At 50.8% G+C, this 14,643-nt stretch overlaps 2 protein-coding genes across 2 annotated transcripts in view; both read left to right on the top strand.

Moving 5' to 3' along the window:
* LOC119101917 (cyclic nucleotide-gated cation channel) overlaps positions 1–14,643 on the top strand; it is a 34,106-nt gene that overhangs the window by 4,544 nt on the left and 14,919 nt on the right. The window lies entirely within an intron of this gene.
* Positions 1,236–7,376, top strand: LOC119101913 (uncharacterized). Its single transcript, XM_037225302.1, has one exon. The coding sequence runs from the start codon at positions 1,236–1,238 to the stop codon at positions 7,374–7,376; it is 6,141 nt and encodes a 2,046-aa protein (XP_037081197.1).

Genomic DNA, 14,643 nt, shown 5'->3' on the forward strand with positions numbered 1-14,643 from the left:
CACAGATCATCTCGAGGTTCCTGAGACCTCTGATATCATCAGTCTCTCAGATTCTGTCATCATTGATGACAGCCCGCCATCAGAATATGTTGATGAGAAAGATGATGATGAAATTAGCGTCTCAGACATCGGAACCATCGACTCAGCAGCTGAGTTTGCGCTAGAATCGTGCTATGTCGTTTTTAAACATCTCAAAAAAGTAATCGGTTGGAGTTCACCCCTTTTGAAAATGATCGAAGTTATAGTGGTTACCTCCGTGTACCTGAGCATCGTCACAGCTACGTTCCTGTTCGCCTTTCATCGGACAAACGTATTCGTACTCGTCGTATTTTACACGTGTGATGCTATCTACATTGCCCATCTGCTATTCATCACGTTTGTGGCTCTAAGTCCCGCATCGGCATGGTCTACACCGAACCAGCTGCACTACCGCCAGCAGTGCCGTCGTACTTGTCTGTTTGACCTGATTACGGCCATCCCACTTGAATATATCTTGTTTCGCTATTCGAAGCATACGTCCATTATCCTCCGTGGCGATACATACGCTGCAGGTCGACTCAATCGACTACTCAGAGTGTATCGCATTGCACAGTTTTTTGGCAAAAAAAAGGACGATGTCATTTTGGGCACACGCTACTCCGATATATTGTCGGCGACGTGTGCTTTAACGTTGTTGATCCATGTCTCGGCTTGCCTTTGGTACTCCATGAACTGCAGACCGTTTTTGGACGACTATGTAAGCTACCCACTTTGCTGGGCGACTGTGGCAAAGGGTTTCACGCATCCAAACGCTTCTGAAGTTTCTCATAAGTTTGGCCTTGTGTACACTCCCCTCGAGAGCTTTGACAGGCACAGCTGGACATTAGATCTTTTTCAGGTGGGGGAGTCCGTAAATCTCGATTTCTTCCTGAGCCTGTATACAGTCTCGGTGTATTGGTCCACTGCCACAGCAGTCAGTGTCGGTTATGGCGACTACCGTGGTCTTAACTATGATGAGATCAGGTTAAGCATTCTGACGATGCTTTTCGGAGCTTGCATCACCAATGGCCTTGTGGTGGGAAGTCTCACTTCTCTGCTGACAAATGTGGAAAGCCAGCGGGCCATCTTCACGCACCGGCTCAAGATTATCAAACGCTATCTGGAGGACAACAGCTACCCCTCTGAGATAGCTGAGTCCATTCAGGGCTTTCTACGAATACATGTGGTTCAAGAAAAAAGGTCAAACCAAAGAGAACATGTATGAAACGCTGCCGCTCTCACTGCAGTCAGAAATTTGTCTGAGTGTGAACCGCTGCGCGCTGAGCAAGTCGCCGATGTTCCAGAAGCTGGACGAAGGTTTTCTGCGCTCCATCGCGCTGAAGATCAAAAATAAGTTTTACCTGCCCGGACAGATCGTCATCAACAAAGGCACAGTCAGCCGCTCCATGTACTATATCGTGCGCGGTGAGCTGGAGGTCCTCAGCGATCGCGATAACACCACGGCGGTGGCCGTGCTCCGCGCGGGCAAGCTCTTCGGCGAGGTCAACCTGGTGCTGAACTTCGCCCGGACGGCGACAATCCGAGCAGCCACACACTGCGACCTGCTGGTGCTCAGCCAGCACGACGTGACGCCCGTGTTGCTGCACTACCCCGACGCACGCCTTGCCATGTGGGTGTATGTGAGGGAGCTGTTTGATACCGACTTTGAGAGCAATGCTTCACTGGCCAGTGTGACGGCGGAAAAGTCCGGTCTCGTCAGCACAAGACCGGTTGGGAAGCAATCCTCCGGCAGAAGGTTCTCGCCAACTTTGAGCGCTATGGCGGAAGGCGATGAAAGTCCCATAACCCCAGAGGCCAAGCTGTCATTGTTCGAGGCAAAAACGCAAGAGGAGAATGAAAATGGAAGCATGCCATCCAAAAAGGAACAAGGCTTTTCATCCAGGTTCCCAAAACTTGCACATTCCGCTGGGTTTACAGGCAACGCTTCTGCTGCTACCCTAGAGCAGCGGAATATCGCCAAGGATACCCTGATGATGTCGCCAAGCGTACCTGTGTTTAGAGAAAGGGCTGGATCGTTTGAATCTTTTGCGAATATGTCGTCACACGCAAAGCTACAAAATCAGTCATCAAAACCTTCCACGCAAGCAGGACAGCTAGACAAGCCGAGAGCGCATTTTTCGCCGTCTACCCGAAAGGTATCGAGCAGCGAACAGCCGCGCGGAAGCGCTGAACAGTGGGAGCCGGTCCCAGCTTTTGAAAAACCGGACGAGCTAACGCACGTCACTGGTAGCGGCGAATTACGAAACCGACGCTTCACCTGGGCTAAAGGTGAAAGCGTTTACAAACAGGTGAGGCGTCCCACCACTCACATTCTACCTTTGGACACGTCCGAACTGCATCTAGACAACAGTGCAGCCTTGCTCCGGCCGGAGAAGGTTCACGACAAGACCCTTGTCCATAGGCTGTGGACAATCGTCAAGAATCCGTGCATTGAAGACGACGGCCGGTTCGCCATGGTCTGGAAGACGATTGTTTGCCTGGTTGTAATAGCACAATGGTACATCTATCTATACTACGCGAGCTTTGAAGATGGGTACTCCCCTGGGCTGTTGGCACTAACGTACTTGCTGGACACTGTCCATGTGGTAGACATTGTGTTCAGCCTAATGACCATCGTCATCAGTCCCCGGAAAACTTATGAAACGTACAGTGACATCTTCCACTACCGCATCAAAAAGGTGGCGTTTTACTTGGACCTGCTGGCCGCGCTACCACTGGACTTAATCTGCGTGCCGTTTGTGATATCCATGTCATCCGTTAGGCCAAGTCGGCTGGTCACTATCTGCAAGCTGAACAAACTGGCCAAGGTTTGGGTGATACCTCAACGTTTTAAGTATCTGGAAGACCAGCTGTATATACCACTGAGCGCCATCCGCCCTGTAGAACTGATCACCTACATTCTGATGGGCATCCATTTTTCGGCTTGTTTGTGGTTCATGGACTCGAATATCGACCAGATCCTATTCGAAAAACCGCATACTGACATGTGGATGGAACAGTTTACCTATATCAAAAAGATGGAGCAAGTTTCAAAAGCGAATACTACGTCTAGAGGCGACACGTACATTCTGTCGCTGTACTGGGCCGCAGCCACGATGTCCACCACTGGATACGGTGACATCGTGGCAATGACCACCTTGGAATACCACATTAGCATCTTAGTCATGGTGTTTGGGCTGGTGCTTTTTGCCTTCTCGTTAGCCTCATATGCATCGCTTTTAACGAACCAAGAACGACCCAAGATAAACTTTCAATCAATCGTATTTGCCATGGATCAGTTTATGGTGGAAAACCGGTTGGACAAGCTCCTGCGAATGCGCGTTCTGCGTTATCTCCAGCTTCAGTGGCATACATACAACGGCTTGGTCATGTCTGGCAATGCCTTTTTGTTGTACGATCTGCCCGAAGCACTGCAGGAAGACCTGGCCTCCGACGGCATTGTCAAGCTACTGGGCGACATCCCTCTGTTTTACGGCACGGACTTGGCCTTTCGACAGGCACTTGGGCGCAAGTGTTCACGTTACCTCTTCCCACCCAACGAGTACGTGTTGTACAGCGGAGACCTGAGCCGCGACATGTACATTGTGGTGCGTGGGTACTGCGAGTCGTACCTCGGCAACAGGGAGAAGTCTCTCGGCCTGATCGGACCGGGGCAATACTTCGGCGAGGCTGGTATGCTGTACGGTCTGCCGAGGCCGACTCACGTCGTCACACGGACCCACTGCGATCTGCTGGCAGTCCCACACAGCGAATTTCAGCGCATTATGAAAAAGTTCCCGACAGTTAATAAGGAAATCTGCGAAATTCAGGAGAACGCCGCCGTCCTGCGCGCTGTCAAACTGAACCATGCACGTGTCTGGCGCCTAGCTAGTCAGTTTCCGAGCCGGCAGGGCTCGCTTTTTACCCTGGACGAGCCTCCGTCCTTCGTCAAATTATCGGAGGAAGAACGGAAGGAAGGAGAGGGTCAAAACCCCTTTGACCGGCTGGGGCGTCTGTCGTTTCTGGGCCGACTGCTGATGCAGCGCACTGTGCGGCCAGACGGCAAGTTCGCCACGAGGCTGGCGTGCGCTCGTCTGGTGGTCATCATGCTGCTGCTCATCATCACGCCGGTGCACGTCACGTTTCTGCCACAGGCGCTCGGCCTTTACGTCATTGGCTTCATGCTGGATGCAACGACTGCGGCCTACATGTACCTACGGCTGCACTCCGCGTACTATGATGCTTCATGCACGTTAGTTTCTCACCCTTTGTTGACAGCTACCAACTACTTAGTGTCGGCCTTCTCACTTGACATGATCGCCTCATTTCCTTTTGATATAGTCGCCATGCTATTTTACGTTGGCAACGTATATGAGAATCTCCATACGATCGTGCTTTTTAGGCTGAATCGTCTCGTTCAGGCATACGAGTTCTTCTTGGCCTTTTCTCACTGGGAAAAGGAAGTGCTTCTTCGCAGGGGACTGCTAAAGGCTATAAAACACCTTTGTTATTTTGGGCTGTATGTGCACATTATCGCTTGTTTCTGGGCATATCTGGCCTGCCCGACGTCGGCGCCAGAACACGTTACGCCATGGGATCCTGAAGAGCGTCTTCTCGAATTTCATTACCACAACCATTCTGAATTTATTTCACTGCACAAAAACTGCCGTGACATATCCTGGTATTCCATCTCTGGATTCACGAAATACAGAGGGCCATTAGACTTTTACGTAATCAGTGTGCTGTTTACCTTAGAAATGGTCGCTTCGGTGGGATATGGACACATCACTCCTCAAACACGCACTGAATACATAATATCAATTATTTTGATGGTGCACGGAGTAATCTTTTTCGGCTATATCATCGCCAGTGTGACAGCTAGCCTCGTGAACGCAGACACTACTCGGGCCAAGTTCAACGAGCGGGTGAAGAAACTTCGCAAACAAATGTTGTATGAGGTGGTTCCCGTGGTTCTGCAGAAGAAGGTAGTGCGTCACATTGAGTACGAGTTTTCTCGGTCACAGGGTATGCAGGCTCATTTGCTCTTCTCGAACCTTCCTCCTAGCATCCGAGGAGATGTCTCCTTTGTTTTGTTTGAAAGCCTCATCAGCTCTGTCCCGATCTTTGAGACTATCGATAACAGCTTTCACCGGATGCTGGCCATGTGCCTCAAGGAGGCGTTCTTTCTGGAGGGCGAAACGGTCATTTTTGCGGGGGATATGGGCCAGGAGATGTACTTTATTCATCGTGGAATTTGTGAAATTATTGATCAGGAAGGCACTGTAACCGTTTGTCTCGGTCCCGGTCGTTTCTTCGGGGAGGTGAGTGTCATGTACTCAATTCCGCGGACGGCAACGATTCGCGCCCAGACGAACACAGATCTGTTTGTGCTGACGAAAAGTGATCTCCAGGATGTTTTGGAAAACTATCCGGAGATCAAGCGCGAAATTGAGCGCATCGCCATGGCCAGACTGCATGCCACGGGCAATCGTCAGTCGTCGAAAGTAAGCCAGAACTTGAGCTACAGGCGGCTCTCGAAGAGCCCTGGCGCGCCGGGCTCGGGCGTCGGCATTGGGTCTGTGGAGATGCGTCATGGTCGCAAGCACAAGTCTCATCATAGCCGTAGTTTGATGGACCAGCTGGCTTCGGCACTTCCACGCCCATTTAACAGCAGCGAAAGGCACGAGCAGCGTCGACACTCCATGCTGACAGAGGAGTATCAGGAGCTCCTGGATCAAGAGGAAGCGGAGCAGCGAGGCGACGCCAGGCAAGTAACACCACGAGGCTCGTTTGCCCAACAAGTGAAACAAGCGGTGTCAAGCTTCACCCACGACTGGATTTCGTCGCATCCGGTAAATTTCCACAGGAGCGGCGGTTCCCATTTGGGTCTTTCTGCGGGGCACATAGCAGACGTCGGCTCTGGGGGCTCGGAGCAGCGTGCACAGAGCCAATCGCCGCCACCCGCAGAAAGCGGCGCTCCAGCGCCCATCCCCAGTGCATCTCATGATTCGGGACCGGGTGGCAGTCAACCCATGATAAAAACCAGCACGGCGAACACGAAGGAAAGCGCGTCTAAGACACAAAACGGAGACAATATGGCGGAAGCGCTCACACGCGTGCCTTCTATTCAAGTAAGTTTGTCGCACGACGTCGTCCCTGACGAGAAGAGTGACGTAATGCCGGCGAGCTCTGGATCGCAGCGCGTATCACCGAGTGTCTCCATCACCAGCAACGCCTCCGGTGAAGTCCGCGAGGTGTACATGAGCGAACAGACCATTGAAGTCGAGTCCAAAATGTCATTCGACTTGGAACCGACGGACCACACACCAGCCACCGGGCGGCAGAGCCAATGCTCGCGGAGTTCGGTGGACCATTCCATTAAGTCAGACCGGTCGCACGTCAGCTATCACAGCATGCGCGGCGAGCTGCGAGCGCCGTCGTGCTTCACCAAATGGTGTCGGTGCACCGGGAGGCTGATGGATAGACTACTTCCTTCCAACTTTGTCATCAACCCAGAGTCCAGGTTGCTCCTCATATTCAATCTCTTCCTGACAGTCTGCGGCGCGGTATCCAACGCCGTGCTCTTCTACCAAGCGGCATTTGTGGACTTCAGCGTCCAGCTGGACGTTGTGCTCGGCCTGTGCACCTGCGTTTACATTTTCAACATTTACGTACGGATGCACACGGCTTACTACGATAATTACGGTGACCTTGTACGCGATTACAAGACTGTGAGGCGGTTCTACATGCATCGCCCGACAGGTTTTCTGGTTGACGTTCTCTCGGCCCTGCCGATCGGGGTGCTAATCCTCATCAAACCCGAAAGCATCGTCCTCCGTCGCACCGTTGCGAACGTCCGTTTCGTGCAGCTGACCCGCGTCTACATGGCGTATCACTTTTTCCGCACATGGGAGCGTCGTCTCAACGCGCCGATTTTGTTCCTTCGAAGCCTGCGCGACCTCGGCATCCTGCTGATGCTGTTCCACATCTGCGCGTGCTTCTGGTACATCGTGGCCTGCCCGAACGCGCATTGCAAAGATGGCTCGTGGGTATCTAAGCGTCATCTGTCGGATTCGACAAATCTCGAGATTTACGTTAACTCTGTCTACTTCATCGTGGCAACTATGACCAGCAGTGGTTACGGAGATATTCATCCTCAGACCATGGACGAGGCGACGCTATGCATCCCCATCATCATGCTCGGAAAATTCGCGCTAGGTAAGTCAGACACGCGTGGTTGTCTCCACTACGCTGGCACCAAATGTTCCCAGCACCCAATGCGGTGCTTCCCTTTCTTGATTGTGACATTTTCGCCGCCAGAAACAGAGTACGATGCATATGCTCTGATCCAGTTTTGAACGTAAGCATTGATGCAGTTTAGCTGGATCTTGTTATGGTTTCAGAAGATTGTTTGGCCAGTAATACTTTATTCGGGTTGCTGTCTTGCTGTCTTGTGTATACTGCCTTAAGGTCACCCAAAAATGCATGACGCTATAGGAACGTCACTAAAATCATACCGCCCCAGTGGTCGTGGGACGTTAAAGGCCAAACAAATATGACCGTGGAGCTATTTATATCTGGCGTGCATGAAGACGATTTCTGGAACCAACGGGTCTCGATTGGCTGATATTCAATCTCAAACGCTCAGAGCAAGTTTCAAACAAGACTCACGTTTTGTGCTGCATAATGTTGGAAGCTGGGCGTTGGTGCTAGTTATTGCTGAAATAAGCTTGTGATCCAATAACCTAAGAATAGCGCCATAACCGGGCTTGTGAATGCAAATCAACAACATTTATAAGATCATGGACTGATATGCGAGAACACCACAAAAAGGGACAGAACACGCACATGCAACGTTATTCGGGTTCCGGAAATGCCGCACCCCTTATCACAACACCTCTCGAAAGGCTGAAGGACTTCAAGTGAGTCAGCCCGTCCGGAAGGAAAGTAATTTCGCGCGGCCTTTCAGGCAGGCTCTCGGACGTCATGCAAACATTTCGTTATGCTGTCAAACGATAACGTATTGAAGGGCATGTTTATTTAACGATGAAATCGTATTATCTAGAGCAGATTTTTACGCTCAAGAACACACCAATAGTTAAAGTCAGCTCATTTCATGACATATGATGCGTGCTTAAATTGTATGGTGATCTAACTTTGAAGTGATATGATAAAATAACTTTACTTATAACCACTGATATGCTTTTCAAAGGAAAACAGCACTGAACAACACAATTTCTCCGTTAGTAAATACTGCCCTCAATGCGTCTTATTTGATTACGCCATCGTAGCCTTAATTTAACATAACAACATTAATTGAGAGCCAGCTGGCGGCCGTTACAAATGGAAATCGTGCCAGAACGAACGCCAGATATCAACGGCTCGACGATTATATTTGTCTTGGCCATGATCACCGCATGGCCAATGGAATGACGGGATCTGAATGACGATATTTGACGGGATTTGAATCAGAAATAGTCTTCTCAAAATAGTCTGCACGTCTTTGCGGGCCTGTAGCTCAGAAACTAGAGGGGTTTGGGTCTTAAGAAGGTAGGGCTAGGCACTGCACCGAAGGATCTTCAAAATGTCTATCTTAGCTCAAACCCTCTTACAAATGTGAAATGCTTCTGTCAAAAATGTTCACCTCTGATCACATTCTCCGGTATGATTTGATAAGTCAGTAATCAACACTGACTCGTATTCGATGTTGCATGACCTATACCCAGACCCAGATGCGCCGCCAAGGATTTTGAATTGGGATAGGGGCAGTATTTTCCACAAGGGGCCTCGTGGACAAAATGTGACCTCCTTTCAGGGGACTTCCTCCGCAGTGTCGCTTTTAATGGTGAGAGGCACCGAGGGTATGTTACCGCCTAACAAACTGTTGCATGCATCATATCCAACAAATAAATGTCCACAGTTGAAATTCCTGAATATGGGTCTTCTAATTATCCAGCGAAGGGTCTCGCTACCTAAACAGAGCCTCTTGTTCCAAAAAAGGGTCTCCCGATGCATAGATCCCATCCTTATCCAGAACAGGACAAGAACGCGGGAAGCGTGGGAGGAGGCTGTGGGGGCAGCTCATGCCCCAACTTGAAAGTTAGGGGGCACCCTCTCCCCAATTTGAAGGCTTATGGAGGGTTCATCTCGCTATGTTAAGGGCCATGCTGAACTATTTAAGGATTGTGCAAGACTGCAAAAATACACTCTGACCTGTCGAGGGCACATTCTGGCCTACTAAACGCCTATTGCTGACCGTGGAGGGTCCATTTTGACATGTACAGGAGCCAATTCGAGCTTGTAGAGCGCATATTCTGGCCTGTAGGGCAGCCATGATTGAGTGCGTAGAGCCCATTCCGGCCTGTGGAGGTTCAATTCTGGCCCGTAGAGCGCTCATTCTGGCCTGTAGAGGTCACATTCTGGCCTGCAGAGACCATTTATGGACTATGAGGGACCCATATTGGTCTGTAAAGGAGCCCATTCAGGGCTGTATAGGGCCCATTCTGGCCTGTAGAGCCCATTGTGACATAACGAGGGCCCTCTCTGACCCGTGCAGGTCATGTACTATTCTGACATGTAATGCCTAGAAGACACATTTGACTGGTAGAGGACTCATTACGGACTGTTGGGGGCCTATTTTCCCCTGCAGAGGGCTCATTCTGGCCCGCATTGGGAACGTTCTGACCTGAAGAGGACCCATTATTGGCTGCGGAGGGCGTACTGTGGCTCGTAGAGGGCCCATTGTTAACTGAAGTGTTTCCATTCTAGACTGCAGAAAACCCATTTTGGCCTGAACATGACCCATCTTGATCTTAAGAGGGTTCATTATCGACGATGACAGGCCAACTCTGGCCCGTAGAGGATAAATTCTGGCATGTATGGGGCATATTCTGACCTGTATGGGGCCCATTTTGGCTGGTAGTGGTTCACTTTCTTGTCTTTGGGGGGCCATTTTAACATTCTGAAGTCTGCCTCTCCCTTTCTTGAACATAATTCCCACACCACTGGAACAGAGTGCTTCCGGTTCATGAACGGGCCTTCAAGTCTAGCCGTTTGGGCCCCGCTATCCCAAAACAGAGCATCCTGATCCGAAACCGTGGTCCTCCGATGCATGAAAGGTGCATCCAGTTTCAGGAATGGGACCAGCTGAATATAGAGGATGTCTCTTAACCCAGAACAGGAGCCTCCTAGTTCGTAGCGGGGGCCTCACAATATTGGGCTTCCTGATCTAGAGCATTACCTGATTCATAATGGTGATGTCATGATTCAGAAAACGGGTATCTTGGTACAGCCCAAGGTCTCCTAAGCTCGATTGCACGATAATTACTCTCTAACTCAGTTATGGTGGCCTCCTTGATGAGTTTAAGAAAAGGGGGCTTCCCACATTTGTATCAGAAGGTGAAGGCCAAAAACATACTCTTGCATCCCTGCCTATTTGCGAGGAGGGCGCAGCAGTCCCATTTGCCCCCCCCCCCCCCCCCCCACTGCTGCACCGCCTCTGCCCAGAACCACTCCGCTAAGACTCGGAACCGGACTCGGACTAGTAGAGAATTAATCTGAATGAGCCAGACTTAACCAGATTAGACATCCTATGACTCAGAATGCGAACCAGAACTTGTGCAATCTGAAGTGTGACTGCGTGATATGACTAAGGCCCAGTACATAACGGACCGAACTCAAATCCAAACTCAAGCTTTTTGGCTCCGACTCAAACTCGTTAGTGTACATGAGACGTGGTGCCTATTTCGTGCCTTCAAAATGTATTCAAATGTATATGAAACGCGTGCAGTGGTAACATAACACAATACTTAGTAATTATCAGTGATGCCGTCCCGAAACATGAGTTTATTTGTGTCTGCATGCCCTCGGCAGGCCTCATCATCGGTGACCTAGCTTCGACCTTAAGTAACCTGGAGTTAGCTCGTGTCGAGATAGAGAACATGCTGGGCGTCATCGTAAACCAGATGAAGGACCAGAGCGTGCCCATGCATTTGCAAAAGCGTGTCATCCAACATGTGAAGTACGACTGGCTCAGGAACAGAGGGCACAGCCTCAGGGACCTCCTCGAGCATCTACCACATTGTCTGAGGGTAAGATCTATGTCAGAGTTGTGGAACGCTGTCATGCTCAGGCTGCTTTTCAGCTCGAAGCCATCGACTCTTGAACAGCCCCGCCACTGACGCTAAGTTGAAACGAGTAGTGCAATGTGGAGTCCAATGTCCATGTTCCACGCTGATTTGATCTATGTAAGACCATCCCATTCCGACCGCGAGCGCTGAGAAACAATCTGAGTTTATCTGTCCAATGAACGCACTCAAATCCACTCCCCGAGCGACGACAGTCTGTACGTGCACAGTTACTATACGGGGCACACATTGCTCACGCGTACCAAGTAATGCGGTGAGGTCTAGTGTGAGCTAGGTACTGATTACCGGCGCCCCTTTTCGCTTCCCCAAAAGCTGCCACGTGCAAAAGGATATTGAGGTTTCTTCTCGCGTTAGTGAATCATGCCCCTTCAAACTGCTTATTCTAGCAATTGTAGTGATAAACCCGCATTATTGGAAAGTAGACATTGGTTATGGCGCCACGTAATGAGGATGTGGTTACACGCGGTTGAAAACAAAGCATGCATATTGGGATTCTTAAGATCTCATAAAAACTCGGCAGTTAATTGTTGTATTTTTGACAAATTGCGGTTTTTCATGTAATTACCGCGCACCCGGAAGGCCGCTGTAAAGGAAAGCTGTCGGATAGCGGGTGGAAAAGGGCGGGAGGATGGGGGAGGCTGATTTATCCAATCGGAGATCGAAATTAAGACCTAGGCACCAACTTCGAAAGTGCAAGAATTACTTTATGTGAACTCGTTGATGCAAATGTTTTTAAGTCTCTAGGTCGGTGCATTCGAGTCAACTATGGTCAAGAAAGGTAAACATCGAAATCCGTATGGGATGTGTCTGCAGACCTTTCGAACTGAAAGCGAGTGTCGAGAATAACCCTAGATGACAAGTGCTATAAAGCACAAGGCTTATCAAGGCTTTAGGCTTACCAAGGCTCAAGGCTGTTAGGTAAGCAGCCTCTCCTGACCACGAAGTCACTATCAGAAACCTGGTTATGTCTTTGTGATCAAGGAATGTAAAACAAGCGCCAAAAAAATCCAAAAAAAGTTTCTGGTAGAAAGATGCTGAACTTTGCCCAGCCTGTCTGTTGTAAGCGACCCAAGGTTAATGGAGTTAGTTGCAATTATAATTTAAAATAGCTGAATGTGTAACAAATCATCCTAAGGCTAGATTACATCATCTAAAACTCTGTCGTCGCATTAGCTTGAAGTCTGTCTTAAAACTGGTCTTCTGATGACCGAGCCCTGACTTTGAACCGCTACAGGTCAGTGACCTTAAACCATATAGTCTATTTGCTGTGCGGCAAATTCGGCTATGGTGATGTCCACAGCCGTGCAACCTTCGGTTCCGTGACGTGGCTCAGTTCGAAAGTTATTTTGGAAGCACCGTGTAGGAGTCAAATGAACCCCTGACCGTGCGCGTGCCCATGGACTATCTTTAAAACTCCCTAGTCCCGCCGCCAACTGGAGAGGGGTCAAGATTGCCCCACTCGCGAATGTTCGTGATATCTAACAAGATAAAGTCACACTAAACTAAATGTTTAGCTATTTTTAACGTAAATCTTACACTTTTTAAATTGCTTTTTGGTGATCCGTTAAATGAATGTTACACTTTTACGGGTCTTTTACATGAATCTTACGCTTTTTCGATATCACAAATGCACCTAATAATAAGTAAACATACCAAACATTGACCTAACTGTAACAACTTGAGGAGATAGCCCAGATTTTGCACCGCACGCTGGCGGATTTCTGCGGCGGCACGCCCCAGCCAGCCAGTCGGGCACGTGGCGGCGAGCCGTCCGGACGATTGACGGCGGAGACGAGGCAGTCACCTGAGCAAGTGATGCTGGGCAGTCACCCGGCACTGAAGCAAGTGATGGGCGACGAAACAAAACTAAACTCAGCATGAACGTTAGTGTTGGTATTTACCGGTGAGGCGGAGTCAGCGAGTCAGCGACTGACGTCGGCCAGCGTGATTATCCCAAACCAAGGACACCAGGCCGATGCGACTGGTGGAGCGGCGGCGATGGAGGCACGATTGCAGCACAAACACAGTGATCAAGGCAAAGCGTGCGACGCCAAACAGCTCAGGGGACCTACCGGCAAACGCAAGGCTCTGTATCGCATGAAGAACACCGTTCGGTGATCTGCATAGCTTGATGTGATCAGAATTATTCTGCCGGTTGATCCTGAGGTACTGCACGTCTGTCGTGTCTTGCCGCGCTGGGACGTTGCCGCCAGCCAGGGCGGCCGCGCTGCTATCAGAATCATCCGACGCCAGAGAGGACGAGCGGGTCTGTTTTGGCAAGGTCATTGAGCGGAGATACATCAGCTACCAGTTTTGCTGGGTGAGCTAGAGCTGCCTGCTGACGGCGAAGCGTCGCCAGCACGATCAGAGCTTACCTGGTCTCAGCGGGAAGTGGCCGAGGCTGACTCCGTCTGGCACCCGGCCAACTCGGCCGGGCCGTATCCCGGTTGGAAAAGTTACCGCTATGTTGCAGCGGAGTGTCCTGCCCAGCGACAGCCCACACGCCACAGGGCGTGTTCTGCCCAGCCACAGCCACACGCCACAGAGTGTTCTGCCCAGCCACAGCCACACGCCACAGGGTCTGTTCTGCCCAGCCACAGCCCACACGCCACAGAGTGTTCTGCCCAGCCACAGCCCACACGCCACAGAGTGTTCTGCCCAACCACGGCACGGTCCACACGCCACAAAGTGTTGTGTTCTGCTCAGCCACAGCCCACACGCCACAGAGTGTTCTGCTCAGCCACAGCCCACACGCCGCGGGGTGTTCTGCTCATCCACAGCCACACGCCGCGACGTGACAACGGTCACATTTTGGCACAACGTACAGGCGTGAGTCCCGCCAGCAGGCACCAAGCGCGTCATAACCGAGGTGGAGGTCTTAAAGTGCTTTCGGCAAAGAAGCCATTCACAAGATAACCGAGCGAACCAGCATCAAGCCATATGAGAAAACGGCATAGCCCTACTACCCGGCGGTCCACAACCGTATGCATACCTTCCTAGGACTACGCCTGCTGGTTGGATCCTACAGACGTCTGACCATCCTACAACGATTCAGCTCCTGCACCGGTCTTTCGATACTTCGGGCCACTAAGGACCGCAGGCAGCTTACCGATCTACTCAAAGAGATCGGTTCTGACGGTCGCGCCAGCCATGCCAAGCGCGGCAGTGGCGACAAGTATTGCCACTCACGTGAAGTGTTCCAAGAAGCGGGCAGGAAGATCAGGAGGCCCGTCAGCCGTCTGGGTGTCTCGCTCCTGACGACATCCTTCCGAGGTTCAAAGTACGTCGCCCCCTTCAAGATGTGCTTACTCAGCAAACCTGACAAGCGACGCGACATGCTGCTGAGGACGTTCGCAAGCGCCATTGTCCTCTACCTGCGGACAATGTGTACGCATGCAGGGAAGTTGCGCGCATGCAGGGAAGGAAGCAGAGCCGCTGCCGGCGGACGCCACAAGAAAATGGCGCCGGTGGTGATCGA

Source organism: Pollicipes pollicipes, unplaced genomic scaffold, assembly GCF_011947565.3.
Source record: "Pollicipes pollicipes isolate AB1234 unplaced genomic scaffold, Ppol_2.1 Scaffold_4947;HRSCAF=5844_pilon_pilon_pilon, whole genome shotgun sequence".
In the NCBI taxonomy this organism is placed as follows: domain Eukaryota; kingdom Metazoa; phylum Arthropoda; class Thecostraca; order Pollicipedomorpha; family Pollicipedidae; genus Pollicipes; species Pollicipes pollicipes.

Bases quoted from the DNA above. Each gene is read 5' to 3' on its own strand.
- LOC119101913 (XM_037225302.1), top strand. From the start codon at position 1,236: ATGTATGAAACGCTGCCGCTCTCACTGCAGTCAGAAATTTGTCTGAGT.